This window comes from Lynx rufus, unplaced genomic scaffold, assembly GCF_022079265.1.
Source record: "Lynx rufus isolate CCGP_SWC_20201006 ecotype Redwood Valley unplaced genomic scaffold, mLynRuf1.p SCAF_4, whole genome shotgun sequence".
In the NCBI taxonomy this organism is placed as follows: domain Eukaryota; kingdom Metazoa; phylum Chordata; class Mammalia; order Carnivora; family Felidae; genus Lynx; species Lynx rufus.
In genome coordinates, this window is record NW_025814856.1 from 85,090,001 (window position 1) to 85,117,224 (window position 27,224).

General features: G+C 38.3%; 1 protein-coding gene across 2 annotated transcripts in view; it reads left to right on the top strand.

Annotated features, from left to right (window-relative positions):
- The first annotated feature begins 3,264 nt into the window (after positions 1-3,264).
- GNAI1 (G protein subunit alpha i1) overlaps positions 3,265-27,224 on the top strand; it is an 88,478-nt gene continuing 64,518 nt past the window's right edge. For both annotated transcript variants that reach the window (XM_047096250.1, XM_047096251.1), the window contains exon 1: positions 3,265-3,382. In XM_047096250.1, the coding sequence (XP_046952206.1) occupies positions 3,265-3,382 (118 nt within the window). The remainder of the gene's footprint in view (positions 3,383-27,224) is intronic.

Consider the following 27,224-nt stretch of genomic DNA (forward strand, 5'->3'; position numbering starts at 1 on the left):
TGTTTAAAAATATCATGTCCAGAAGGGAAAACAGTATTCTGAAGTAGATTGCTTTAACCTTTGTATTTCAATTTCATTCTATAAAATAGATGAGTTAATAATATCTGCTCCACCTCCTTGACAAGGTTATTGAATCACACTTTGCAACCTCATAATTATGTAAGTTATTAGTCTGAGTGACTCTCACCACTTCATATCTGGATTACTAACACTATCCACTTACTGGAAACTCGTGTGTTTTGTAGGGTAAGAGATTATTTTTCTTTTAAACACGTGTTACCCAACTCAGGAGAATGTAAGGAACATTTAGTACCCATTGCATAAAGTCTAACACTTCACCTTAATATTTAAAGGTTTCTTCCAACTTTGTCCCACACTTCCTGTCATTCTTCACAGCCAAACTACATTTCAATTATAAAACAATTGGCCTTCTCCAACATGTATTTTACCTATTAACCCTTTTAGCTGGTTATTCATGGCAAACAAAATACATTGTTTTATAGATTGTCTTCCCTTCCCCCTTTCCTCCAAATTCATTTGTTGAAGCCCTGACTCCAATATGATGGTATTTGGAGGTGGGCCTTTGGGAGGTGATTAGATTTGGAAGAGGTAATAAGGGTAAGACCTTATGGGATTAGTGTCCTTATAAGAAGAGAAAGGAGAGACTACACTCTACATGGAGGGCGCCCATGTGGAAGAAGGTGACCACCTGCAAGCCAGGAAGAGAGTCCTCTTGGGAGACCTAAATTGGCTGGTGCTTTGATCTTAGACTTCTCAGCCTCCATGATGGTGACAAATAAAGTCGTTATTTAAGCCACTCATTTGTCCTATTCTGTTATGGCAGCCTGAGCTGACCAATACTTACCCCTTGAACCCTTCACTAATTCCAGAAATGGCCTCCATTTTTTTTTTTTTTTTTTGCAGCTTTGTTTTCTTGGACTTTCCCTCCTTACTGATCACTCCACTACTCTGAATCCTCTAGGAAGTATAGCTTCATATAAAGCTAATTTTCAATTCTTATTCGCCTGTGTATTTTAACTCATCATCTACTTGACAAGATTGTCAAATGAGAGAAGGAATGTATATAATTCTGTTGCACCCTCTATTCTCTAAAATATGAGATTTATAGTCATTATCCCCATCGTGGTTTCTTCCTCTTTTCCTGCAGTTGTTGGCCCTTCACTTGATATGGCCTGAAGCTTATAGAAAAGACCTAATAACCAATAATCCAAGATGGCTAATACACAAATACTATGTTGAAAGTTCATTCTGTCAAGTTTAGTTCCAGAGTTTCTGATGAACATCACCATTTAAAGTGCCAAGAAAGGGGCACCTGGGTGGCTGAGTTAGTTAAGGGTCCAACTGTTGGTTTCACGCTCAGGCATGATCTCACAGTTTGTGGGTTCAAGCCCCGCTTCTGGCTCTGCGTGGACAGTGCAAAGACTGCTTGGGATTCTGTCTCCCTCCCTTTCTCTCAAAATAAATAAGACTTAAAAAAATAAATTACCGAGAAAAACAAAGGGCATACAAGGTGATTAAGTACAATTTAAAGCTTGCTCCCTTTTGTTATGTTGCGAAACATCATAGGAAAAGTTGAGGCAGTTCTTGAAATTGCATCTGTTGAGCAGAGCAAGTTTGACAGTTGTAGAACAGGAGAGGATATGTCCAATAAGAAGGAGACTGATGATCTCTGCCAGCCAACAAGCCTGGCTTCAGTGACCCACTCTACAGCTGTTCTGCCTACAGCATCCGCTCAGCCTTACCTTCATGGAAAACTAAAGCCAGTTTGTTTGTTTGTTTAATTTATTTTTTACAAATACTTTTTAGAAAGGAAGACTTCCAGATGGAAAACAAAGAGCAATTTTCTAATTTTTACTACATCAAAGAAGGTATTTTACTTTTTGCTACCAGCCCATCTTCTAATCAATCAACATTTCCGGCGATGTCTGTAAGGGAAAAGTGTAGTGTAACTGACATAAGCCCAGACCTTAAACCTGTGCTCACTCACTCGTGGATGAAATAAATCCCCCGGAAAACCCGAGAGTAGTTAGCACTAGAAGGATGGAGTCATAATATGGATCAATTTAAACTCATTTTGGGGGCAAGTAAGGCCTTTAAAAAAGGAATGATATGCTTAGTGGCTTATTACTTACTAAATTGGTCAAAATTTGGCGTGGAAGCTTACATGCTGCCCAGAGGAGGTAAGTTATGGTGCAGAGCAGATGTATCTGTGTAGGTGTGTTTTATTGCTCTTGTCATTTTAAAATATACTCTGAATATTGTCTCACATTTCCTCAATCCATTAAAATGTTCTGTGAAAAGAAACGAAAGAATGGATGGGAGGGAAGAGAAGGAAGGAAAGAAAAACCGGAAGGAAGAAAGTTAATCTCTTCACCCCCTCCCAGTTTTGTTCCCCCACTGTCTCCATCTCTGCTTTCGCTGTGGCTCCGTTCCCTTCCCAGCTCCCTCTATTTCCCACAACCCTGAAGGCCAGCCGACAGGGGTTTACATTTTGAACACCCGTGCGTGGCTGCCGGAGCTGGGCATGCTCAAACGCCCAGGACTGGCTTTTTTCAGCTTCCAACTTTGGCAGCTCTCCCACCCGCACCCCGAAGGGGCAGGTCCGCACAGATCCCTTGGTGTGAGTAAGCGGGAAGAAATTATCCCACTCTCGCGGAGGAAGCGAGGTAGGGGAGCCAGCTGGGCAGTTCAACGTTCCGGGGGCGCTTCCAAGGGCCGCGCGCGAGGGCGCCGGGCCCTGGGGGCTGCGCAGAGCCGGGGTCCGCGGATGCGCGGGCGCGCGCGCCCGTCCGAGGGGGCGCTGTCCGAGGGCACGTGCGCGGGAGCGCGCCCGGGGAGTGGTCGCGGAGTGGCTGGCTGGCTGGCTGGCTGGCGGGCGGGGCGGGTAGGGGCGGGGCCGCGGCGGCGCGCGGACGCCGAGCTCCGCCGGGCTTCTTGAGGCTGCAGCGCGGCCACCAGCTGGAGGGCGGCGGACGTTGTATCCAGAGCCCGAAAACCCTGGGACTTGGGGGGCGCTGAGGGACGCAGGAGTGGAACCTGGCCGCGAGGAAGATCCGCGCGGTGCAGCTCGCTGCTTAGCAGACGGCGCTTTCCTCGCTCCATTTAGGAAGCGGGTGGGGGTGGTTCGTGGCCAGCGTCGGGAGGTATTCGAACGCCCGCGTCCGGAAAGAAAGAATTCACCTGTGTTTGAAGGCAGCGCGCCGGACGTGGAGGGAGCGGCGGCGAGCTCTCGCTTCTGGCACAATGGGCTGTACGCTGAGCGCCGAGGACAAGGCGGCGGTGGAGCGGAGTAAGATGATCGACCGGAACCTCCGCGAGGATGGCGAGAAGGCGGCGCGCGAGGTCAAGCTGCTGCTGCTCGGTGAGGGCGGCCGGGCGCGTCCCGGGGGGCCCTAGGGTCGGGAGGGTTGCTGGGCGCGGCGCCCCGCGGTGGCCGCTGCGGGCCCCTTGCGTTTGGAAACCCAGAGGGGACGTGTCTGAGCGGCCAAGAGCGCGACTTGGAGCGGTGGGGATGGTTTCCGGGCGAGAGCGGGGCTGGTGCGGTGCAGAGCCGAGGCGGGTGCTCCTTTCCCTGGTCTCCTGCTGCCCTCCTCCCTCCTCCCTGTCCAGTGAGAACCCGCCGGCCCTGGGCTGGCGCTTTACCTCACTCACAGGCGTTGGTGTGGACCCCGCAAGGAGCCGAGGAACGGGTCGCGAGTAAATGCTGTTTCTTTTAAGTTAGCTCAGCCTTCTGAAGATGAAGGGGCATTCGCGGCACACACACACACACACACACACACACACACACACACCGTCACCTCCACCTCCACCCCTCCCCCCCCCCCAAAACCCTTCCTATGGGATGTCGTATCGCGGTTGTGGTTTTCCCGTGTCAAGCGTGCCACGTTTTGTGATATTAGTGCATCTTTTGTGGGGTTCCGTGGGATTGAAATGTGTCTTTCCTGTTAACTGCCTGTGGCGACACAGTAAGTGTTAAAGGAGCACAGATTATATTTACCTTGCCTAAGGAAGTAGGCTATGCTGGATCCTTGATTTTTTTTATTACTGTGGAGACATGGAAACCATCAAAGTTGGGTAACGTTTGCTCTGGTAGTAGGTAAGACAGATACTCGAGCGGAGAAAACCTATGTGAAAGGTGCGAGAGGGTCACGCGGAAAACAGTTCTCTCCCAGCTGCCACGGTTTCTGATGAATGAGCTTTGCCAGGTACACGCCAGGCTTTTATTTGTTCTTAGTATTGTTCTCATGGTGAAACGCTATGTGGAGGTCTTTTCCAGGTTTTTGAAAGGAGAGACCAAAAAAGGAGTAAGCCAGGGTTTTGACTGAAGGATACCTTAGGAAAATATTAACAGCATAAGACTTGTACATCTATGAGTTAAGATTTTCTTTTGTTTGCTGCCCCCCCCCCCCCGCGTCCACCACACATACACACACTATAGCTATTTATTAGGTAGGTGAAAGATTTCTTAGAATCTTCATCTGCAATTCCAACGATTGCTTTTGTTTTATAACAGTTATAATAAAAGAGAAATATTGCACAGACCTGTTTTCAGTAAGCTTCTGTTTCATTGGTTTAATGACTGCAGGAAAAATGGTGGGTTTTTTTTCTCCATTACTAGTAGGCTTAGAAGCAGCAAACTTGGCATGACTAAAAGTAATAATGATCTGAGTCATTTTGCTAACAAACTGTGAAATAACTTTGCATTTTAAAGACCTGGGTGGCTTTCTTCACCCTTGCCACCAACACAAATCTTTCTCAGTTAATACTCTCCCTAAGTTTTTACGTTAATAAGAAATAATGTATTTTGCCTAGGTCAGTGTATTTTTAGCGTATTGAGCATAGAAGAGACGCACCTTGATGTGGAAACATGTAGATATTCCTCTTAGGAAGTGGATGTGTTTGAGACAAACATGAAACAAAAGGAAGATTACAAAGTTCTTGGAGTTTCTGCACTCTTGCTCTGATGTATTCTTTTAGTGTATTTCGGTGTGACTCTAGTTTGAGCCAGTCATCCACCATGTTTAAAGCAACTGAAAAAAATGAGTCCTCTGGTGGTGTTTTAGGCTTTAATTAGATGTCTGTTAGAGAGCGATGGACTAGGATAAAAGGTCAGAGGAGTTGGTTTTTGCTTATTTTGAAAAGAGATCAGTGTTTCTTAACTTTAGCACCATTGGCATTTGAGGCAGGATAATTCTTTGTTGTGCAGGCTGTCTTGTTCATCGTAGGATGTTTAGCATTGTAGGGTGTTCTTTGGCCTTTACCCATTAGATGCCAGTAACAGCCCCCTCAGCCTTTGATCCTTGAAAAATGTCTCCAGATAGTCCCCAAAGTCCCCAACCTCCAATGAGAGCCTAGATTAACAGGGTTGAATGTATAAATATAGAAGTCAAAGTTGTATCTCTACAACCAGCTATAGTGAGAGTTCTGAGAAAAGTGTAGCAGAGTCATGATTTTCAGAAGAAACTGAGATTTTTGTTTTTCTATACCAGTAACATTAGAACGATTTCAAAATGATTTTTTAAAAATCTTTAGGTAACTGAGTTCCTTCAGCTGTCTTTTTCTAGCTTTGGTGTTTTGCTTTTCCCTACATCTCTCTCTGTAGAAATCCTTTAGCACCCCTGCCTTATTGGCCCAGCTGTCCCTCCCCTTCCTCCTTAGGTCTTACTCCTACTCTACCCTTTTGCCGCAGGGTCCCGGCACTCTAGGTCCTATAAACAAAATGCTGGCTTATTTCATAAATGTTATTCTTGGAATGTTTCAAAACATTTTTCTTTCCCAATTTGTCTTTAGCAGTGAAGTTCTGACCTTTGGTTCGTTTTTGAATGTTTAAAGTCATATGTGTAAGCAGCTCGATGAAATAATTCCATATAAAACAACTGAATCAACTAGAAATATAAAATGATTTCTAGGTAATCTATAACCACTGTCACTCCATTTATAAAAGGTCATCGTCTTCAATTATTTTGTTTTCTTTTTTTTCATCAAATGAATTGTTTCCATTTAAGACAAAAAGCCTCCAAAGATAAATAGTTCATTATATTGCATTTTTTCTTAAGGCATTTATGCATTGTCTTTTAGACATCTGGGTTGAGAGATTCAGGTATGAGATGAACATCATTAGTAAAAAAAATTGGTACTGTTACAATTAAAACAATTTTTTTTTTAATCAGACATATTTCACTGTCCTTATTAGGAGCAGTGAATCAGGCTTTAAAAAGAGAGGACCTAATCTAATCATTGACCTAAAGAAAATTAGGACAGGGTTTGGGTGATTCAGGTCTTTAGGTTAGTTTTCAGGCATTGGTATTAGAATAATAATACTAAATAGTGGAACTTGTTTTTATAATCAAAGTTTTCTTTCCATCATAGATGGCTCATTGTCTCAGGGGAAACATTTTTTTGTTGTCATACCTTTGAGGAGGTTGCAATTTATCATTTTTTAAATGGCAGCATGATTAGGCTTTGCTGTTTTTTCAGTGAGACTATATTGTACATATGAGCACTTACTGAATATTATTTTATTATAATTTTCAAAGATGTAGAGGGTTAGATTATATGAAAGTAAAATTTTCATTTACGTAAGTCTAAAGGTGAGTTTTAATTCTTTACTCTGCCTCATTATTCTCTCCACTCATCCTCACAGACAAAAATCCACACCCTCTTTCTTTTGCTTGTTTTAAATATTATAGGTTGAGTGAAAATGAGGCGAGGGAATAAGATCTCTACTACTTAGTGAGTTTTTTCCATTGCTACCAGCAAGCAGCTATTTGAGAAGCTATATCATTAATCTTTTTTGTTCCCTGTGAACTTGCTGTGTGACTTCCTTAGTTGAGAAATTCTGGCGTTGCAGGATTTTGGATTTTGCATTGCTTTCGCTATTTCTTTAGCATTGGCTCAGGATCCTAAGTGTCAGAAAACCCATTTCCTTGAATAAATGGACCTGATATTTCAACATGGGTTATGTGCTTCTCTCTCCCTCACCTGCCTTAAGAACAGTTACTTTGATAGACACTGCAGGTGACATTAACGAGTGTTTTGAAAAGACTGATTTTTCTGTATCTTACGTTTTTCATTCTTAAAATTTATAGTTCAAGTTCTCTGATGCCTCTGGCAGCTTAATTCCAGAAGGCTTCTGATCTTTTGCTTCTAGGCTGCTCTTCTATCATGCAAATTCCGGGCTCTGAAACTTTGTTGATTTCTCCATTGCCGGCGCAATAAAAACTTTCTTCTGGACCTTGCTTCCCTCTATCCTTGTGCTCTTTTCCTCAGGGCACCCTCCTCCTCCAGACAGGAACAGTGGGCATATGGCGAAGCATATTGCACTCTGGTTTCTAGTGTTGTTTAGGCTTGTGCCCTGTTTTGCTACTAGTGTGAGCACTTCAGGGGCAGAATCATTGTAAGTTGTACTTGTATCCATCCCTAACAACCTTTAACTTTTTCATGTGCTTAATTAATTCCTAATTATGTTAATATCTTGTGTAGAATTAGGACTTCCTTAGAATACAAGCCACATACTTTGCCATTCTCAGTGTTAATGGGAATAAATGACTACCTAGCCAAACAGAGTAGACCAAAAAGGAATAACAGCAGTATATGATGACCAAAATAAGCACATGGTATCTAAAAGCAGATTGTTTGGTTTAAGAATACTTTTCCATTTTTGTGAGAACTTTTCACAGTCCTTATATTATTTGGTAAAATAGAGAAAATGACAGCAAATATTCATTGGAGGAAGGTCTGCTATGTTGCAGTTGTAGTGTTCTTTCTTAATTTTTTTTTCTTTTTTCAAGATCTCATTTTCTGATCTTTATTACTGGCCTATTTTAACCATAAATAAAGACCATGAGTCTTGTTAAATTTGTCAATGATAGGAAATACAATGCCTGTGTTAGAGAATTTAGTAGAAGATATTAGGGAAATATAATGCCTATCTTATAGAGTTTAGTGGGAGATGTTATTGAAACCTGAGAAAGATTCCTATAATTTTTTAAACAAAAAGTGAACATCCAACCATAATCTTAATGTTTTTGTTATGCATGTGTTGGCCTTGGAAAGTTCAAGCTACCACAAATTCCCATGGGAGGACCTGAATGTATTTGTTGCACTTCTAGGTCACATATTTCTTGGTCACATGTTTTGGCATGCAGTTACCCAATGTGTGACTTCCCGTAGTGTGACATTGGTGAAGCTCAGATCCCAGATGGCATTTGAGCTGTATGAACTAAGGTCAACAGCACCTAATCTTGTAGTGCTGAGGCTGCCTCTGTCATGACTTGTTAAATACTAATTAAAAGCGTTAGCGGAAATAGCGCAAAATAATTTTAAAGTGAACGTTCGTTGCCATAAACTTAGTGGTTTAAAACAATGTAAAACTATTAACTTTACATTCCTGGGGGTCAGAAATTCAGAATGGGTTTCACCAGGCTAGAATCAGGAGGTCAGCAGGGCTAATTTTCCTTTAGAGGTCCCAGTGGAGAATCCATTTATTTGTCTTTTCCAGCTTCCATCTAGAGGCTACCTGCTTTCATTGGCTCATGGGACCTTTTTTCATCTTCACAAACCCAGTGGCTGGTAGTCTTTCCATGTAGCATTGCTCTCGGAAGCCTCCTTTCACTTAAAGGACCCTGTGATTACATTGGCCCCACCTGGATAATTCAGGGAACAGCCTCATCTCAAGATCCTTGTCTTAACCACATCTACACAGTTTCTTTTGCCATGTAGGATGGCGTGTTCACAGGTGCCAGGGATTGGGACGTGGGCATCTTTGGGAGCTATTACTCCGCCTCCCATAGTCTTCCCTTTGGCTGCTGAAGATGCATGTGCATCTTGCCTGCAAAATGCATTTACCAAATTCCACCATCTGCCAAAGTCTCAACCCATTGCCCTATCAACACAATGTCCAAAATCTCATCCAAATCTCATAATCTAACTCAGGTATGGTGAGATTCTCAGTGTAATTCATCCTGGGACAAAATTCCTCTCTACCTGTGATCCTGTACAGCTTGGAAACATGTCATGTGCTCCTATAATACAGCAGTGGAGCAAGCACAGGGTATCAGTTATAGACAAACCTGTTCGAAAAGAAAGTGGAATGAAAAAAGGAGTCATCGGTCCCTTGAGCTTCTCAAACTACATTAGATTTCAGAGCCTGGGAATAATCCTCTGTGATCCTGTTCCACCTTCTGGGAGCTGGACTCCGCCCTTCCTCTTTAATGAAAGGTAACACAGGTCTGCCGCTGAGTCATTTTATCAGCCCGTTTCTTGCCTGTGGAATTATTGTGACCTGACAGCATTCTTCCATTTCGGACTCCCTTAATTTATCTTTCTTCTTTCCCATTTTACTGTAACCACAAGAAAGAAAACAGCTTGCACCTTGAACAAAACCAGTTTACTTAGAAATCTCCTTATCTAAATATTCAAGTTTATAGCTTGTAAGTTCTGTTTTCCACATAACCACAGGACATAATTCGCTTAAGCTTTCTGCTGTGAGGTGACAGGGATCCCCTTTCTGCTCGTTTATAATAACATGTTCCTCCTTTCCATCCAAGTCCTCGCCAGCAGCACATTTAATGTCCATATGTCTATTAGCAGACTGTTCATGACAGTGAAAATATTTTCTGAGATCACGTATGTTTCCTCCAACATATACTTATGTAGGTGTTAAAATTTGTATTTCTACTGTGTCAGGCAATTTAGGCTTTTTCTGTCTTATTCCTCAGAATTTTAGCCTCTGCCCATTGCCTGATTCCAAAGCCATTTCTACAGTTTTAGTATTTTTTTGCAGCAGCACCCCACTTCTAGATATCCTTAACATCTCATGTATAACTTTGGGGCATACAGAATGATTGTAATTTTATTTTCTCAGTCCTTTGCAATTTATGTGACTATTATCATAACAGCAAAATCACCAGTTTCTAGTGTTCCATATGAACCCATGGTTAGTATTTCACTGCAGTAAGTTAAAGAATAAGACTTTTTTTTTTTTTGGTATGCCTCCTCATCAGTGAAGTTTTTCTTGACCATCTAGTCTAAATTTATCTTCCTTCTCCTCCCTGCCTAATTACACCATTTTGAAATCATCTTGTGCATTTACTTTTTTTTATTGTCTGTTGCGCCTCTCTGTGGGATTGGTTTCCTCTGAGCATGAATCCCGTCTGACTTGTTTATCACCTAATAGTGCAGAGTAGTCCTTCCATAAATGTTGATTAAATGAATGACTGGTTACATTATTGAACATTAATTTTGACTAGTAATCTTTTAAAGTGAAAAAGTTGATATATTTTCTTGTGCATTGGGCAATTTTTAAAAATTTTTTTTTTTATATTTTATTTTTGAGAGAGAGTGCAAGTGGGGGAAGGGCAGAGAGTGAGGGAGAGAAAGAATCTGAAGCAGGCTCGAGGCTCCTAGCTGTCAGCACAGAGCCTGATGCGGGGCTGGAACTCACAGACTGCGAGATTATGACCTGAGCTGAAGTCAGACACTTAACCAACTGAACCACCCAGGTGCCCCTGCATTGGGCAATTTTCGTGAGTTTGGGCCCAATGTATGCTCTTTTATTTTTTTTAATATCTTGCTGGTTAGAGTAACTAAAACCTACTGCATTATTACTCACTTCTAAAACCTGGAATTAATTTGAGGTACCTAATTCTTGTTGCAGGATCAGGAAAATATTATAACTCTTGGTAAATCAGGTGTAGAGTGAAATGTGATTTTTATATTTGTGTATTCTGGACAGTATTTTCAGCAGGATTGTTGCATTGCTGTTTCACATGTTATTCGAATACTTTCTTAAAATGCATGCAGTCATTCAACAAGGCATTAAATGTGTTCTCTGAGTCCTATCTACCACTGCAGGACAATGTGATTGTAACTTTGGCTTTCTGGAGCCAGCAGGGTGCTCAGAAATGGACCACAGTCTGTTCTTCATGTCTTGCCTGTCCTCATGTGGCAAGAATCATCATTGGTGACATTTTGCAGAGTGCATTCTATATTTTTGGTGTTGAGTTATGCCTTGGGTTTACCAAATCCTTAAGAAAATTTACAGTCTAATTCTTCAGAATGGCAAATAGGGAAGAAAGAAATGGTATAATAATAGATACTGGGGGAGGTGAGCTTTAATGGGGTCTTCATTGTTGATGTTGTGGGATGCGGGGTGGAGGTCACATATCTGTCAGAAATTACTGTGGTTATAAATCTGTTCATTTCTATGCATTTCTGAGGTTATTTTTTTTAAATCATGATTGGCTGTAAGCGGTTTATTGTATAGAAACCTGCATTCTGGAAGAGCCTTTGCTATCTATAAGTTTTCTTACATTCCCCCACATAGAAGGACTTCTAGTCTTCTGAGGTTTATTTAGCTCTGTCCAGAGACTTTCTACACGGGGAAAGGCAGTTGACCTAGGACTCTGGCAGTAAAATGTTCTCCTTGAGATCTTGGACATGTTATCCCAATTCTTTAAGGTTTAGTTTTCTTTTCCATAAATTCCAGATGATAAATGTACCTACCTCATAGGGGTTGAGGGCACAATAAACTAAAGCATCCAGAGTTCTCAGACTTGTACATGGTGCAGAAGTTCTCAATAAATATAAGCTGTTATGATAAATACTTTAGAGCCTCTTTGGGGTCAGCCCTCCCTCTCTACCTCCTTGCAGTTTGATCCACTTATGGTCATAGACATTAAATCCTTTTGTTGGCTCCTCTTAGCAAGGGGTATGTATACAGGGAAGACATAAGGAAGTATAAAATGAATCTTTTTTAAAAAGTTTATTTATTTTGAGAGAGCACACACTCACAGGGGGAGCAGAGAGAGAGAATCCCAAGCAGGCTTCACGCTGTCAGCCCAGAGCTCAGGGGCTCCACCCCACAAACATGATCATGACCTGAGCCAGAATGAAGAGTTGGACACCCAATCCGCTAAGCCACCCAGCTGCCCCTAAAATCAATTTTGGTATCTAGTTTTTGATCCTACTATGGCTCCCTTGTGGGACTTGACTTTATGTTAATAGTTCCCCATTGGGAATAGACCAGGTAAATACATGTGTTATGTTAGGAATTCTAGAGAGTGGATTTTAAGTAATGGGAAAACTTTATAAATGATTTAAAAGTCATTTTGTTCTCCTTTTTATTACCCATTTTTAGAACAAATGGAGTAATTTCCTGCAAACTTTCCTTTTATCTTTCTTGAAAATAAAACAAGGCTGTTAGTATAAGTTATGAAACATTATTTGAGTTGACTCAAATGAATGTGCCATTTCTCAGGGGAATTTACGATTACTTCCCACAAATTTAAAAGCCTTTTGAAACTTTCTGCACTGATGACTCAAATTCCTAATAAAACTCCAAAATTATCATGAATTTACTTTTAAGAAAAGCATCTCTTGAAAAGTGGTAGTAACCCTGATAAACAATGAAGCATTGAATCTGTGGTAGTATTTATCTCTTTTAATAATATTTCAAAGGAGTCTTCTTAAGACTTAGCATTGAATTAACTTGGTGACATTTGCCTTTCTGTTTACTTTGCCTTTCGAAGGCACAGTCTAAAATCTTTTCTAGTAATTTATTTACCTAATCTTTATTGTATTTTTGTTTGCTTGGGCACATGTCTTTTATTTGACAGCCTTTCATGATACTTAAGAAGCATGGGACCTGTGAGTAAACTGCATTTAAGATCAGTGTAATAGGAATTAGAAGATAACTGTCTTCTTATTGGTAGTTCTGAAGTTAACCTAATTTCATGAATTAACATTTATTTCTAGTGCAATTAAAAATTGATCTAATGAGTTTTCACAAACTGAGCAGTCAGTGTTATCAGCAACAAGATGAAGAATTATATGCAAGAGATGTTCTGTGACTGTAATAAGTCATCAGTCTGGTCAGTTAAGTTGCTGGAACCGATGAGATGATTCTCCTTGGAACCAGTGCTGTGCACCTGCTTCCACTCATTCGTCCTCTCTTGCTTCCCAGAACCTTCTTCTGTCCACCCTGGTTCTCTCTGCTATCTTCACATTTCTCCAAAGACTCCTGCGTCCTCATCGATAAACACTGTCAGATCATGCCCAGCATTAAAAGTAATGAAATCTAAGCAGAAGTATCCACACTCTCCTTAAATCATTTTTAATTCCTCATTTTTCACCTAAACATTTTAAAATGTTAGGCTGCATTCCCATTTTTACTTTTTCACTTTCCTTTTGCTATTTAAATTGCTTTTTATTTTAAAATTGTGGACTCTTTCAATTATATAGAAGTATTGAGAAATAAAACGGGCACTCACATAACTCACACAAATATATATTTTTTACAGAGAGCTTATGGTTGATCTCTGTCTTCTGGATTTTCTTCTATAATTAGGTCAGGCTTCTCATTGTAACTTCCTATCTCTTACTTTGTCTCCATTTTTTTTCTTTTCTTTATCTCCTTATCTTTTTATGTTACTTATATATCATTTTAATTCACTTTTATCCATTTAGCCATAACCTCATCTGACTTTTAACATATTGAATTTTTAATTTTATTAGTAATATTTGTATTTCTAGAAACCATTTTTAATCTTTTGGAAATAGTTTATTCTATTCTTATATTTTCCACCTTTTTAAAGAAGCCACTTTCATCATTCTGTACTTTTATAGTCTCTTTGTGAAAAATTTATTATTTAAAATTCTTAAGGTTCAGATACTTGTAGTGTCTTGACTATTTTACAGTAGGTAGATTGTATCCTCTAGTAATTTTTTATTGTGAGCGTATATTAATGAGCACAATGTCTGCATGAATCCTGTGCACCCTGGTATCGTGGCTTGAGAGTAGAAGGCAGGTTTACTTCAAATATACCTTATTAACACAGTATTCCAAAGCTGAAGGTGTCATCTCTCACCCACTTAATCACTTTCTTCTTCTCCCTGTTTCCTTTATTTTAGTTGGTGGCAAGAAATCAAGAGATCCTTGATTCCTTATTTGCTTTCACACCCAGGTGGTCCAAAGCTCCATTGAGTTTGTTTTCTAAATATTCCACTTATTTTCCTGTCTTGGTTTTTATCATCCAGCAACAGTGAACTTACGGTTTCGCTTCATTCCTGTGCAGTTTTGTTTGTGTGTTTGTTTTTGCCTCCCTCTACCCTTTACTCATGTGGTCTCTGCTTAGGATGAGAGGTATGTGATTATGTGATTGTGTGTGCATGTGTGCGTGTGCGTGTATGGTGGGTTGCGTCTCCCAGTACTGTTGTGGAGATCCTCATTAACTCCCATTGTGTCCCTGGCAGTCAGATTTTTTCTTGCCTGCTAGCATCCACTGCTTATTGGTTTATTATGTCTCATTTTGTTCACAGCCAGGGTCATCTCCCCTTCTGTCTTGGCCCTCCTTTGTGTCTCGTGGGTATGGTTTTTCCTGGGCAACCCTTTGCTGCAGAGCCAATACTGGTAGCCAGACTCTTGGCTACCTTGAGTGCTCTGCCTTCTCTGGTCACACCCAGCACATGGAAAATCATGTCCTATCAGTGTTGCCGATATGCTGCAGAGAGACGAGCTCAGGTGTTCCCTCTACTCAGTCGCACTTCTCCACTAGGCTGCTTGGATGTGTTCCTGCCTAGGTGACTTTCTTCTCTTAGGATCCCAAATAGGCCCCTCTGCCGTTAGCAGTCTCTTCATCTTCTCTGACATACTGTTCACCTCTGAAACTATGGCTCAAAGAGGGATATCAAGATACAAGTGACTCTCTGCCTTTCTTATCTGTAGTTGCCTTCAGCAATTGCCACTGTGCCACTGATTGCCCTGTGGCTGCCAGGCTTACAGTCTCTGCCATGTGATGCCTGCAAAGTAAGCCACTTGTACTCCTCCGTTTTCATCTGATGGCTTTAATACAACCTGTCTGCCTCCTCTCCCATTATTCACGTAAATGCAGAGGAGAAAAAAGGAAACACATCAGTAATTTTCAAAATATTTCTCACATTACTTTCTCCATTGTTCTTTACATTCATGCTCTGAAGTTAGGTTTTTATCACACTTGTCTTTATGCTCTTGCTGGACCACATATGTTCACCTTATTTTCATAAAGCAACTCTTCTTAGATTTAAACTTTAATATGCATAAAAAAATAAGTTGGAATCTTTTAAAATGTGGATTTTCATTCTAGGTGTGGGATGGGGCCTGAGATTCTACATTTCTCACAGGCCCTTGGGGGCTGCCTTTGCCAATCCCCAGTCCAGTCCATGCCTCGGGAAGCAGAGTCCTAGAGTGGGTGATTCTCCTGGATGATTCCGTTTATCCATTGCATAAGCATTTTTCACGATTTATCCCATCTTTGCCACCTTCATGAAATCTCCCTTAACCTCATCTGTAAAGTTTCTAAAACAGTGTTTTGCACAAAGTAAGTGCTCACTGTAATTTATACACTTGCATGTCTGTACATGTGCATATGTGAAGCCTATCACAGTAGTTACGCTTTTATGTTACTCTGGAATGGTTTTTTAATAGAGCATTTTGAGAAAAACTATTTGATATTATCTTGCATGGAAACATGCACTTCCTGGAGAGTGATCATAAAGTATAATTAGTCATAATGAATCTTCTGAGTATTTAGCCATATTTTTTAAAGTGAATTTCTTCTTTTAATGATAGGATTTTTCAGGTCAGGTTGAATGTGACCTTACAAATATGTTTTTATGAACACTCTCATCTGGTAATGTCCATGATGAAATTCCTTTCTCAGAAGTAAATAAAGGGTGATTGCAAACTCTGGAAAAGTTTATAGTCCTTGGTCTTGAAATAATCATACTATTTTTACATAACCTCAACTAATCTAATCTAAACCTAATCTAGCCGCATATACAACATGATGTCCATTCCCTTTAAAAGGCAATTCTGATCTTAGACACTATTCTTTACATTAATATTTACTGGCAAGTATTACAAAATATGTAACATTTTGTGATTAAATATAGCATAAATGATTTACACTTTTTTCATTTGCTGGTTAGGCTCCGCTGTTAGGTAAGTTGTGACACCTGGTTCTTATGAAACATGTAAATTCATTCAACAGATGTTTATAGAATGCCAACTCTGTGGCCTGCATTGTCTAAGTATCTGGAAATGGAACAATGTTTGGGAAGCCGATATTAACTCAAGTAGAGAAAACATTCTTTAAGTGTTTTAACCATAAGATGAAAGCAATACGCTTACTTTGACTTGTTTACTTACAATTTTAAGTATTTAAAACATGGGTTCTGGGTTTCTTTTCTCTCTCATTTGTCATACTGTGCCTTTTCAGTAGATCGTTTTAACTTTGTTTTGGATGATTGCATTTATACACAGGTTGAATTTTACTGCTTTTTGCCAAAAGCTATTCAAAAACTTACAGAGCAAAGAATAAGTAAGAAACTCCAAAGTAATTTACATTGTAAACCTGGTGATGATGCTTAGAATTTTAGAACTAACTTCTTAAAAAGTTATCAACCAACAGTGTGGCCCATGGTACACATCTGAGATAACTTAAACTCTAGTATCAAATATAAGCAGTATAAAAAGTTCTGAAAAATAGAACACTCTTGACAGACTCTTAACAGTGGCTATCTTTGGAGAACCAGTCAACAGAACCTTTGCTTTATAATTCATAGACTGTGTAGATTTTTGAATTATATTTGGGTGCATGTGGATGTTTTTGTTCATCAGTAAGAAAATGTTATTTTTTTAAAAAAAAAGGTAGAAACTATAAGCATCAGACTGAGTCTTTCAGATAAAAGACTCATTTTTATATTTTTCTGAATAAAAGTAGAAAATGCTTTATAGTTTTTGTAGAATGAATCCATATACATGGGGGACTCAGTTGAGATCTCAACTTTAATATTTTCAGAATTGCATGATATTCTAGAAATCATTTGGCATAATGGTTTGTGTGGATTTTGGAAAGTTAAGATTAGTTATTTAGATTTATGATAGTTTTAACCATTAAATATTATGTGGATAAGTTTGCAACAGGGTATTCAGTGCATTTGATAGAACATTTTGAGTAAGAATATAGAGATGTCACTTCCTTGTCATGTATTTCCTATGTATGTAGTCTGTGATTTAAGAAAGGTTGGTTTTTAATAATGTATCATTTCCATTTGGGGCATTTTCCAAGTTTAATTTACTGTTATTAAGATTCTAAAGCTTGATATGTGAGTGCCTTAAATTGAAGCATTCAACCAGAGCATTTCTGTTGTTATAGTAATATTCTGAATGTGTTTCTTCTACTAATAATGGATTATGTGGTATAGATCCAAGATTGTTTCATACTTTAATGCAATAGTAGTGTGATAACCTCAGTATAGAGCCTTCATGAAAGATGCGTTCTGCAACTTTCTTGGGCATAAAATATTCATAAAGTGTTTTTCTTCCTAATTATCTTTGTTTCTCTTATTTTATATTTAATATTCATATATTATTCTCTTATAAAAATGGCATCTGTGCTGGTAGATAAAGTAAACATTGGCATGGTGAGTGTGTGAAGAGTACTTCTGTTTATAGGCAAGGCTTTTTATATGCTAGGAAGAGGTGCTCCTCAGGCTAGCTCCAGCAAAGAACATATTATGACACAGACAGCTCAGAGGATACCCAAGGCTGAAACTTTAAAGCTGGTGGGTTGGGAACCAAGACGGTGCCTTTGGCTTTGGAGCTGCGTGGCATTGCAGTGGTGTCCTTCCAGCCTTCTGGTTTCCACACTCTGTAAGCTTTATGCTCAGTTTATACCACTCAGTGCCTCAAACTCTCATTTAGTTTTCCAAAATCAGACAGTTTTGATCTGCCCATCTCACCTTTTATCCCCAGCTATGGAGCCCTTGGACTACCTTTTGGTCAAATACTCAATCCTCTCTGGTCCAGGGACCTGTGGTAGGGGAACAGTTCAGAATCATGGAGCCTGCTCCTCAGAAAGCCAAGGAAAGGACTGTTAGGTTCTGTTTAAACAAACAAACAAACAAACAAGTTTGGTGTTCCTTCCTTTGTACATCTAGTATCAAAAAATAGTTTATTTATTACCTTCTAAACAACAAAGAAGTGGCTTTTTCACCAGACTGTTCATCACCAATGGCACATATGTTCACTGTCTCACATGTTTTGTGTTGTTTAGTCTTGAGACTTACATGAGATGTTACTAATATCTCTAAGTTGAAAATCTGCAGTTGTATACAGCATTATTTTATTATAGGAAGAAAATACAGGCATTGTTCTCTTGTGTTCTCGTTTCTAATTATTTTTGAAGGCTAAGTATTGCATGTGTTTTTTGAACATTTGGGAAAATAAACATTTGAGTAAGCTTCTTTTCTGTATGCATTTTGACATGATAGTGTATATGTATATAGCTGTATATTTTTTTGGCTCGTATAGTTACCTATCATTAAATAGCGCCTGTGTATTCTCACGTTTAGTGTCTACATAGTAATCTGTCTTATAGATGTGCCATAATTTATTGAGTCACACTAATGTTGAAAATTGAGGTCTTCCAGCTTTATAATCAGATATGCCGTGATGACCATATTTTGTGCATATATCTTTGCCTATATTCCTGATTATTTCCTAAGATTAGTGGCTTAGAATGTTTGAACTGTTTTTAGACTTATGATATGTACAGCTAGATTGCTTTCCCCACATGTTCCATTTTCCACCCCTGCAGGTGGCATGTGAGGCTGCTGTTTCGTCTTACCCTCATTAGCATTGAGGGTTCTTGTAATTATCTGTACTAAACTGGTGAGTAAAAATGCTTCACATTGTTACTTTAATCTGCAATCTGGAATTTGCTGAGGGGTGGTGGAAGGACTGTCTGTTCTAAAGAAGTGAGTCTGGTCCATTTTAAGATTCATCAGAACCTGTCCTGTGATACTTTGCATATTTGTTGCATATTATTTCCCCAGTTGTGTGCTTCTTGATTTTGTAACTTTTGGACATACATTCCTTGTTTTACTTCAAGTTCAGTAAGAAGATTTAGAATTGCTTGAATTGTTGGCTCTGTATCTGTGCCTTGAGTGATTTTGACAAACGACATTTTTGTGTTCGTTATATATGCCTTTTGAATATAAAACCTGCGAACTTTTCTCATCAGTAGTAGAGAAGACCTTCTTAAACAAGAAGGGAAAAATGCAAACTGTAGTAGACAAAATTGATTCATCCATGGTAACTTTGATGAAATAGGTACCATAAACAAAATGGAGCAAAAGCATACTATGTACCACCTATTATGATGGAAATGCAAATTAAAATGACATGCATTTTACACCTGTCAGAATCAGACAACACCAAATGCTGACTGGGATAACTTTAATATACTATTGGGTGGGAACAGCGGTTGCTAGAACCATTTTGGGTAAAGATACATATCCCTTGGATGTAATAATCCCACTCACAGGTATAGACTCCAGAGAATGTGTTGTATTTTACCAAGAAAAATGTTTCCTGCAATATTGCTAGTAGTAGCAAAATTTTGAAATACCTAAATTATTTACCATCAGGTGTGATTAAATGAAAATGAATAAATACATGTTGAACATTAAATACTATATACAATTACGCAAATTAAATATTAGAGAAAACGAATGTGTGATAAATCTCATTGACATTGTTAAATACGCAGTTTGCAAGAATAGTATGTTCTGTGACACATTCACATAAAGTTAAAAAAATCTTCAAAACTGTTTCATGGTTATGTTTGTAGGTAGAGCAAATATAGCAAAAGTATAAGGAAATGCCTGGTGAGGCTACACATCAAATTGAGTGAGAGTGTTGGTTATTTTGAAGAAGGGAAAAAGGGAGGTAGAAGAGGGAGAGGTATCCAGGGTGTTGTAATGTTTTAATTCTTAATTTTTTCTAATGTTTGTTTATTTTTGAGACCGACAGAAAAAGAGTGCCAGTGGGGAGGGGCAGAAAGAGAGGGAGAGACAGAATTAAGAGTAGGCTCCAGGCTCTGGACTGATAGCACAGAGCCCATGTGGGGCTTGAACCCACGAACTGTGATATCATGGCCTGAGCCGAAGTTGGACACTTAACCAACTAAGCCACCCAGGAGCCCCCTGTAATATTTTAATTCTTAAGCAGGGTGCTGAATGCACACGTTTGTTCTCTTATTTTCTGGATACTTTTGTATGACTGAAGTATTTCATAAGTAAACAGAAGTTTTGTTATTGTAGGCTAAATCATGTCAATTTTGGCATCTTCTTTTTCTGTGCTCCCACATCTGGTTATTTCCCAACCCTGTTTACTCTCATTTCCATTGCCTTGTTCATCATCCCCTGCCTTCCATTTTCACATAAATTAATCTGCTATAATACCCTCCTACCTGGTCATCCTACCTCCACACTTTCCGCCCTTCATTCTAAATTAGTCCTCCTGAATGAAGGCTTTGATCTTATCAGTAATTTCTCAGAAGTCTTTAGTAGTTGTGATTATTTACAGAGTATCACCTTGTTTATTAGTATGGTATTCAAGAGCTTCTTTGTTTCGGCTTCCACCCTGCCTTTCCATATTTCCTGTGACTGTCCCTTGGCAATTTCTGAGTATGTCTCATGCTTTCCCATCTTGATACCCTTGCTTCTGCTGTTGTTTCTAGGAATACCTTTCCATCCTTACCAGTTTCCAGTCCTGCCCACTTATGAGCAGAGTTTGGGACAGCGTTTATCAAAGTTGAATAATATCTGGGTCTTTAATAAAGAGGAAGCACTTCTTACAGATTCCTAATATTGATTTACGTTTATTGCAGTATCACTTAAATAGATACAATTATGCAATGCAATTATGCAATATGTATAAAAATCATACATACCTAACTTCTAAGCACTCACAAAGCCAAAAATATTACAAACAAAAGTACAAACTATACAGTTCTTATGAACTTTACTTTTTCTGTGCTGATTGTGATATGAATGAAGTATTGACTGCTTTTGCATTTGGCATGCCTATACTACCAAATCCCACACGATGTCTCAATTCTCTCCTCCACTTTCTGTAATTGAGCTGTTGCAAAACCCTCATTCCTGTGGTGCTCCCACCTTCCTTGGAATAAATGCCTCATTGAAAAATCATCTGTGAGTGTCATGAATCATAAGGCTCAGTAGTGTTCCTACCATGTAGCCTGATTTTATACATGAGGAAAATATCTCTGGACCTTAATGCAGATATCATTCAGTAAATATTACTATGGGCTATGTCAGGTGTGTGGATCCCATGACTCAAACGTGGGCCCTGTCCTCAAGGAGTTTAGTGGCAAAATAAAACAAAAGGAAGCGTTATTCGTGGGAGGAGTAAATTCTGGGGGTGGGCTTTGAACTTATAAGGGGAGGCACAGTTTCAAGGTCAGAGCTGTTAACTATTCAGCCCTTCAGCTATTCAAGGGCACAAATAAGAATATTAAGTTGAAATGTTTGTATTGAGTTGATTACTTTTATATTTATGTTCTTCATTCTCCTTTTATTGCTCTCCTCATTTCTTTTTTCATGGACCCTGTTTCTTCGGTTTTTTAGAAGGAGGTAGGGAATATTAATGTCATATTGCAAGGTAGGAAATTGTGGCTTAGATAGATAGTAATTTGCCCAAGGTTATGTGACTGGTAAGTGGCCAGGCTAGGTCTTGTCTGTCTCATCTCCTCATCAAATTCCAGGTTCTTAACTCTCTTGGTATTTGTCAAGTACTTTCTTAGGCTTACATCTAAAGTAAGCTCCCATCCTTATGTTATTAAGTGGGCTTTTGCATCTGTGAAAGTAAATGGATTTTTTTAAGGGAAGAATAACTCCTACCTATACATTAAAATAGTGTCAGTGTTTCATTTTTTAAAAATGAGAGAAACCAATTTCAGGGTACAATCTGGGCTTAGTATAGATTCGATCTTCTCTCTTACATCTTCTTTATGTACGGTGGAAGTATTTCAAGTGAAAAATGAAATGTATATTTTAAAAATACATGTACAATGAAATATCCTGAATCTTTGAAGAAAGAGTTAATTGTACTTACCAACTATATTCACCAAAGAATAAATGTGGATCATTATATTTTAGAAAGACCTTTTTTGTGTCAATTACTTGTCCATTAACCAAAGTAGCTAAAATATTATATGCTACAATGTGAAAATAACCCTGTCATTGACAAGCTGGCCCCACCCAGCATGATGATGACAGAGACTCTACGTGGGAAGATTACATTAGACATGACAAGCTTGATTAATTTATCTGTTCATTTTAATTTTGCATCCTTTTTTCTTTGATATAGGCATAATGTACAGTTTTACATCCCTGGTTTAAGTTTTTTATTTTTTAATTTTATTTTTACAGTTTATTTATTTTGATAGAGAGCGCATGTGCACACACGAGCAGGGGAGGAGCAGAAAGAAAATCCCAGGCGGGCTCCACACTGTCAGTGTGGAGCCTGATGAGGGGCTTAAACCCACAAACCTTGAGATGATGGCCTGAGCCGAAATCAAGAGTTGGCCGTCTAACCAACTGAGCCACCCAGGTGTCCCGCTGGTTTAAGGTTTTGATTATAATATCTGTATCTTAAAAATTGGGAAGCTGTAGTTAATGCTTGTATAGTATTTTTCTAATAACTTTGGAAGTATATTTGAATACTGATATGTCTAATTATCAAATTGAAGTTAAGACCATTTCCCTTTCTACAGGTTAACCAGGAATATGTTGGGAGTAGTTTTGCTCTGATATAATTGAAGAAAAAGAGTGAGATGGTTAATAACTCAGAGATGCCTGGGATAGATTGTTCCACCCAAACTGCTAAAATATAATAAACGTACAAAGGAGTGCTTCTGGTCAGCTTATTTTGAGGGTTCATATTAGTTAATGGTCTTATCCTGAAACAGAACCCTGGGTACTTTACTTAGAAACTACAAAAACAAAAACAAAAACAAAAAACAAAAGAAAAAGAGTTTTTGTGCCATGGGCAAAAAGGAGAGGAAAGAAAAATTAGTGAAATGAAAATAATACTTATTTTCCTTGCATTTAGAAAATTATTTAGTTTTATTAATCTTTTGTGATATCTGTTCTGTTTCCTGTACTATAATTCCTAGGAAGATTTCATGCAGCCAAACTACATAATTTTTTATGGAAATCTGGTTTATATACTCATTAAACTGATTTTTTTTTAGGAAAGCAATAAAGAGGTATACCTTTATTTGATATTTTTATGATTATAATGTCTTGTGTTTATTTGAGTTCAGGATTGTAAATGTTTTGTTAAGGGTGTGTTTTTAAGCACCTGTAAAAATATGGCAAATTTTATATTTGGTACAGTTATGGTAAACTAGGATTGAACTCAGTGCATAGGGACTTCAGAAATAAAGCTTTAATCTTTCCCAAACTCTCAGGAGTTTGTCCTGGAAAGAATGGCAGAGTTGGGGTAATAGAGCTTGATTCTGTTAACTCTAATGTATGTTATCTTCCAGACTGATATTATCTGGGGCATTCATTTTCGTTTATAGGTTTTTTTTTAACGTTTGTGTGTGTGTGTGTGTGTGTGTGTGTGAGAGAGAGAGAGAGAGAGAGAGAGAGAGCGCGCGCGTGAGAGAGAGAGCGAGCAGGGGAGAGGCAGAGTGGGAGACACAGAATCGAAGCAGGCTCTAGGCTCTGAGCTGTTAGCATACAGAGCTCGAACTCATGAGCCATGAGATCATGACCTGAGCTGAAGTCTGATGCTTAACCAAATGAGCCACCCAGGTAGGTGCCCCTAGGGCATTAATTTTTTACTTGGATAAATACGCTTCTACCATAGTTTATATTCTTTACTAGAGTAGCTTTATTTAGGTTTATAGTTCAATTGCTACATAATTGTTTAGGATTGTTTTCTTTACGGTAAAGCAAATGATGGGTATGTTTTACAGTTGAGAGAAGACTATTAAAACCTCTTGAAAATGGTATTTTCTCTGAGTTGGAAGAACTTAGAAAGATTTCAGTTATTGAAACCAGAGCTTTGACCTCAGCATTAGCTTTCTGGGCTGTGCTCCAGAATTATATGTAGGGTCTAATTATGAAAGACTTGGATTTATAGTTTATTAGGCCACAGATACAGTATTTTTAAAAATAAGTTATCTTTATAAAATATAGTTTTATCTTTAGTGAGAAATATTACTGCAGCAAAAATATGTGTCACATATAAAAAATGAAGTCATAGATCAGTTATTCTTTATAACATTGTAACATGCTTTTGAAAATTTATTTTTATATGGATTATCTATAAATGTATTTCTACCCAAAGTGCAGAGATTTTTCAAAATTATTGACTCAATAAGTAGGATTATGAAACTTTTCAGTTATTAAGATTTCTTTGGTAAAAAGAAAATTTAATGCTTTGAGTCTCCTTGCATGAATAAGAACAAACCATTCAGGGTTGCTATTAATCAAACAAATAAATTGTTTTGATTTTTTGGATATTTAAGTTGTAACTGAATTGTTTTTTCTTACATAGAAATGGAAACAAAATTTCCTTTGATAGTGTTGCCAATTTAAGTTTCGAATTCTGTATTTCTACCAGACAATACATGTATAAAGTGTAAAAATGAATTTTGGGCGGGGTGTGTGTGTGCCAAGTCTATGATAAAGGTTTTCATTGATTTCAGAATTTGGTTGTTGGAAGTACTGTTTTTGTTTTGAAATCACATGATTTCATCAAGGTTAGACAAAAACTACATGCTTATCTTCTTTGAATATATTTTATGTAGTCTAGTTTTCAAGACTTTGCACTCTTAGTCATTAAGGTGTCAAAGTCAGTGAGTAGGCTGGTGTCTTTATTACTAAAGATCAGTGGTTATAATTGAGGTTTTGAAATTTTAAGTAGCAATGGCATTCCAGAAGGAATGATAACAGAGCTATGTAGTTAGATGTTTAAGAAAAAAAATTTCACCGTGTCACTGAGTAGACTATTAGAAAGCTAATGTATGTATGAGCAGGCAATTCTGTTGGAGCTTATCCTTACCATCTTTTAACAAATACTGTTGGAGCAGGCCTTAGTTGTGGAGAATGCCATGTTGATTTGCATAATTCTCCCAAACACTTTTCCCCTGTCTTAAATACATATGTTATATTCTGTAAGCACATATTGCATGCTTATCACATGCCATGTATCCTGTTGGAAGAAGTGAAAGCAAGGAAAGAGAAAGTTCTTGTACCCTGGATCTAGTGGTGAGTGAGGGATTTAAGATATCCTCTGTAAGGTGAAATAAATACCCAAGCATATATTATAAGTACACTTACTCCATATCAACATAATAAAGGCCGTTTACACAGCTAACACCATACTTAGTGGTGAAAAGCTGAAATCTTTTTTTCCTAAGATCATAAATAAGACAAGGGTGCCCACTCTTCCCACTTTTATTCAACATTGTATTGAAGTCCTAGCCAGAGCAATGAGGCAGGAAAAAGAAATAAAAGGCATCAGATTAGAAAGGAAGAAATAAAACTCACTATTGTAGATGACCTGATATTGTATATAGAAAACTCCATTAAATAAGTATTACAACTAATAAGCAAATTCAGTAAAGTTGCAGGATAAAAAATCAACTTAAAAAATAATCTTTTACATTTCTCTATACTAATGATGAACTATCAAGAGAGATAATTTAATAGAACAATCCCTTTTACAGTTGCATCAAAAAGGATAAAATACCTAGGAATAACTTTAACCAAGGAAATGAAAGACCTATATATTGAAAAGTATTGGACGTTAATGAAAGAAATTGAAAGGATACAAATAAATAGGTATTCTGTCCTCATGGAATTGTAAGACTTGATATTGATAAAGTATCCATATGACCCAAGGCAGTCTACAAATTCAGTTCAATTCCTATCAAATTTCCAATGGCATTTTTCACAGAACTAGAACAAATAATCTTAAAATTTGTATGGAAGCGCAAAAGACTCCAAATAGCCAGTGATGCTGAGAAAGGAGGACAAAGCTAGAGATACCATGTTGCCTGATTTCCAACTATTTGCAAAGCCATAGTCATCAAAACAATATGGTATCGGCATAAAAACAGACACGTAAATCAGTTGGAACAGGATAGAGAGCCCAGAAATAAACCCACACATAGTGATTTATGATAAAAGGAACTGAAAACATACAATGAAAAAAGGCCAGTCTCTTCAATAAATGGTGCTGGGAATATTGGGCAGTCACATACAAAACAAACTGGAGCACTGTCTTATATATAAAAATTAATTCAAAATGGATAACGACTTGAACCTAACACATAAAACCATAAAACCCCCAGAAGAAAATTTAGGTGAAAGGTCTTGGTGATAATTATAAGTTTATTTTTGAGAGAGACACTGACAGCATGAGCAGGGGAGTGGCAGAGAGGGAGAGAGAGAATCCCAGGCAGGCTCTGCGCATCAGGCTTGAATTCATGAAATTTTGAGATCATAACCTGAGCCGAGCCAAAACCAAGAGTCGGACATTCAACCGACTGATAATTTTTTGGTGATAATTTTTTGAATCTGACACCAAAAGCAAAAGTAAACAAATAAGACTACATCAAACTAAAAAGCCTCTGCACAGCAAAGGAAACCATCAACGAAATGAAAAGGCAGCTTAATGAATGGGAGAAAATATATGCAAACCAAATATCTAATAAGGTGCTGATATGCAAAATCCATAAAGAACTCCTACAACTCAGTAGCAGAAAACAAACAAGCTGATTAAAAAATGGGCAAAGGATCTGAATGTTTTTCCAAAGAAGACATACAGGTCTTTAACAGGTAGTTGAAAAGACACTGTGCATCCCTAGTCATTAGGAGAATACAAATTACAACCACAGCATGTCACCTCACACGAGTCAGAATGGCTAGTATCAAAAAGATTAGAAATAACAACTGTTGGCAAGTATGTGGAGGAAAAGGGCCCTTTGTGTATTTTTGGTAGGAATGTAAATTGATGCAGCCTCTACAGAAAATAGTATGGGGGTTCCTCAGAAAATAAAAATAGAACTACCATATGATCCAGCAATTCTACTTTTGAGTATTTTTCCCAGTAAAATGAAAATACTCAGATATATGCACACCCCCATATTCATTGCAGCATTATTTACAATAGCCAAAATATGGAAACAATTTAAATGTCCATCAGTGGATGAAGAAAGAAACTATGATATACACACAAACACACACTGAATATTATTAATGCATAAAAAAAAAGAATGAAATTTTGCCATTTGGGCAACATGGATGGACTTTGAGGGTATTATGCTAAGAGGTAA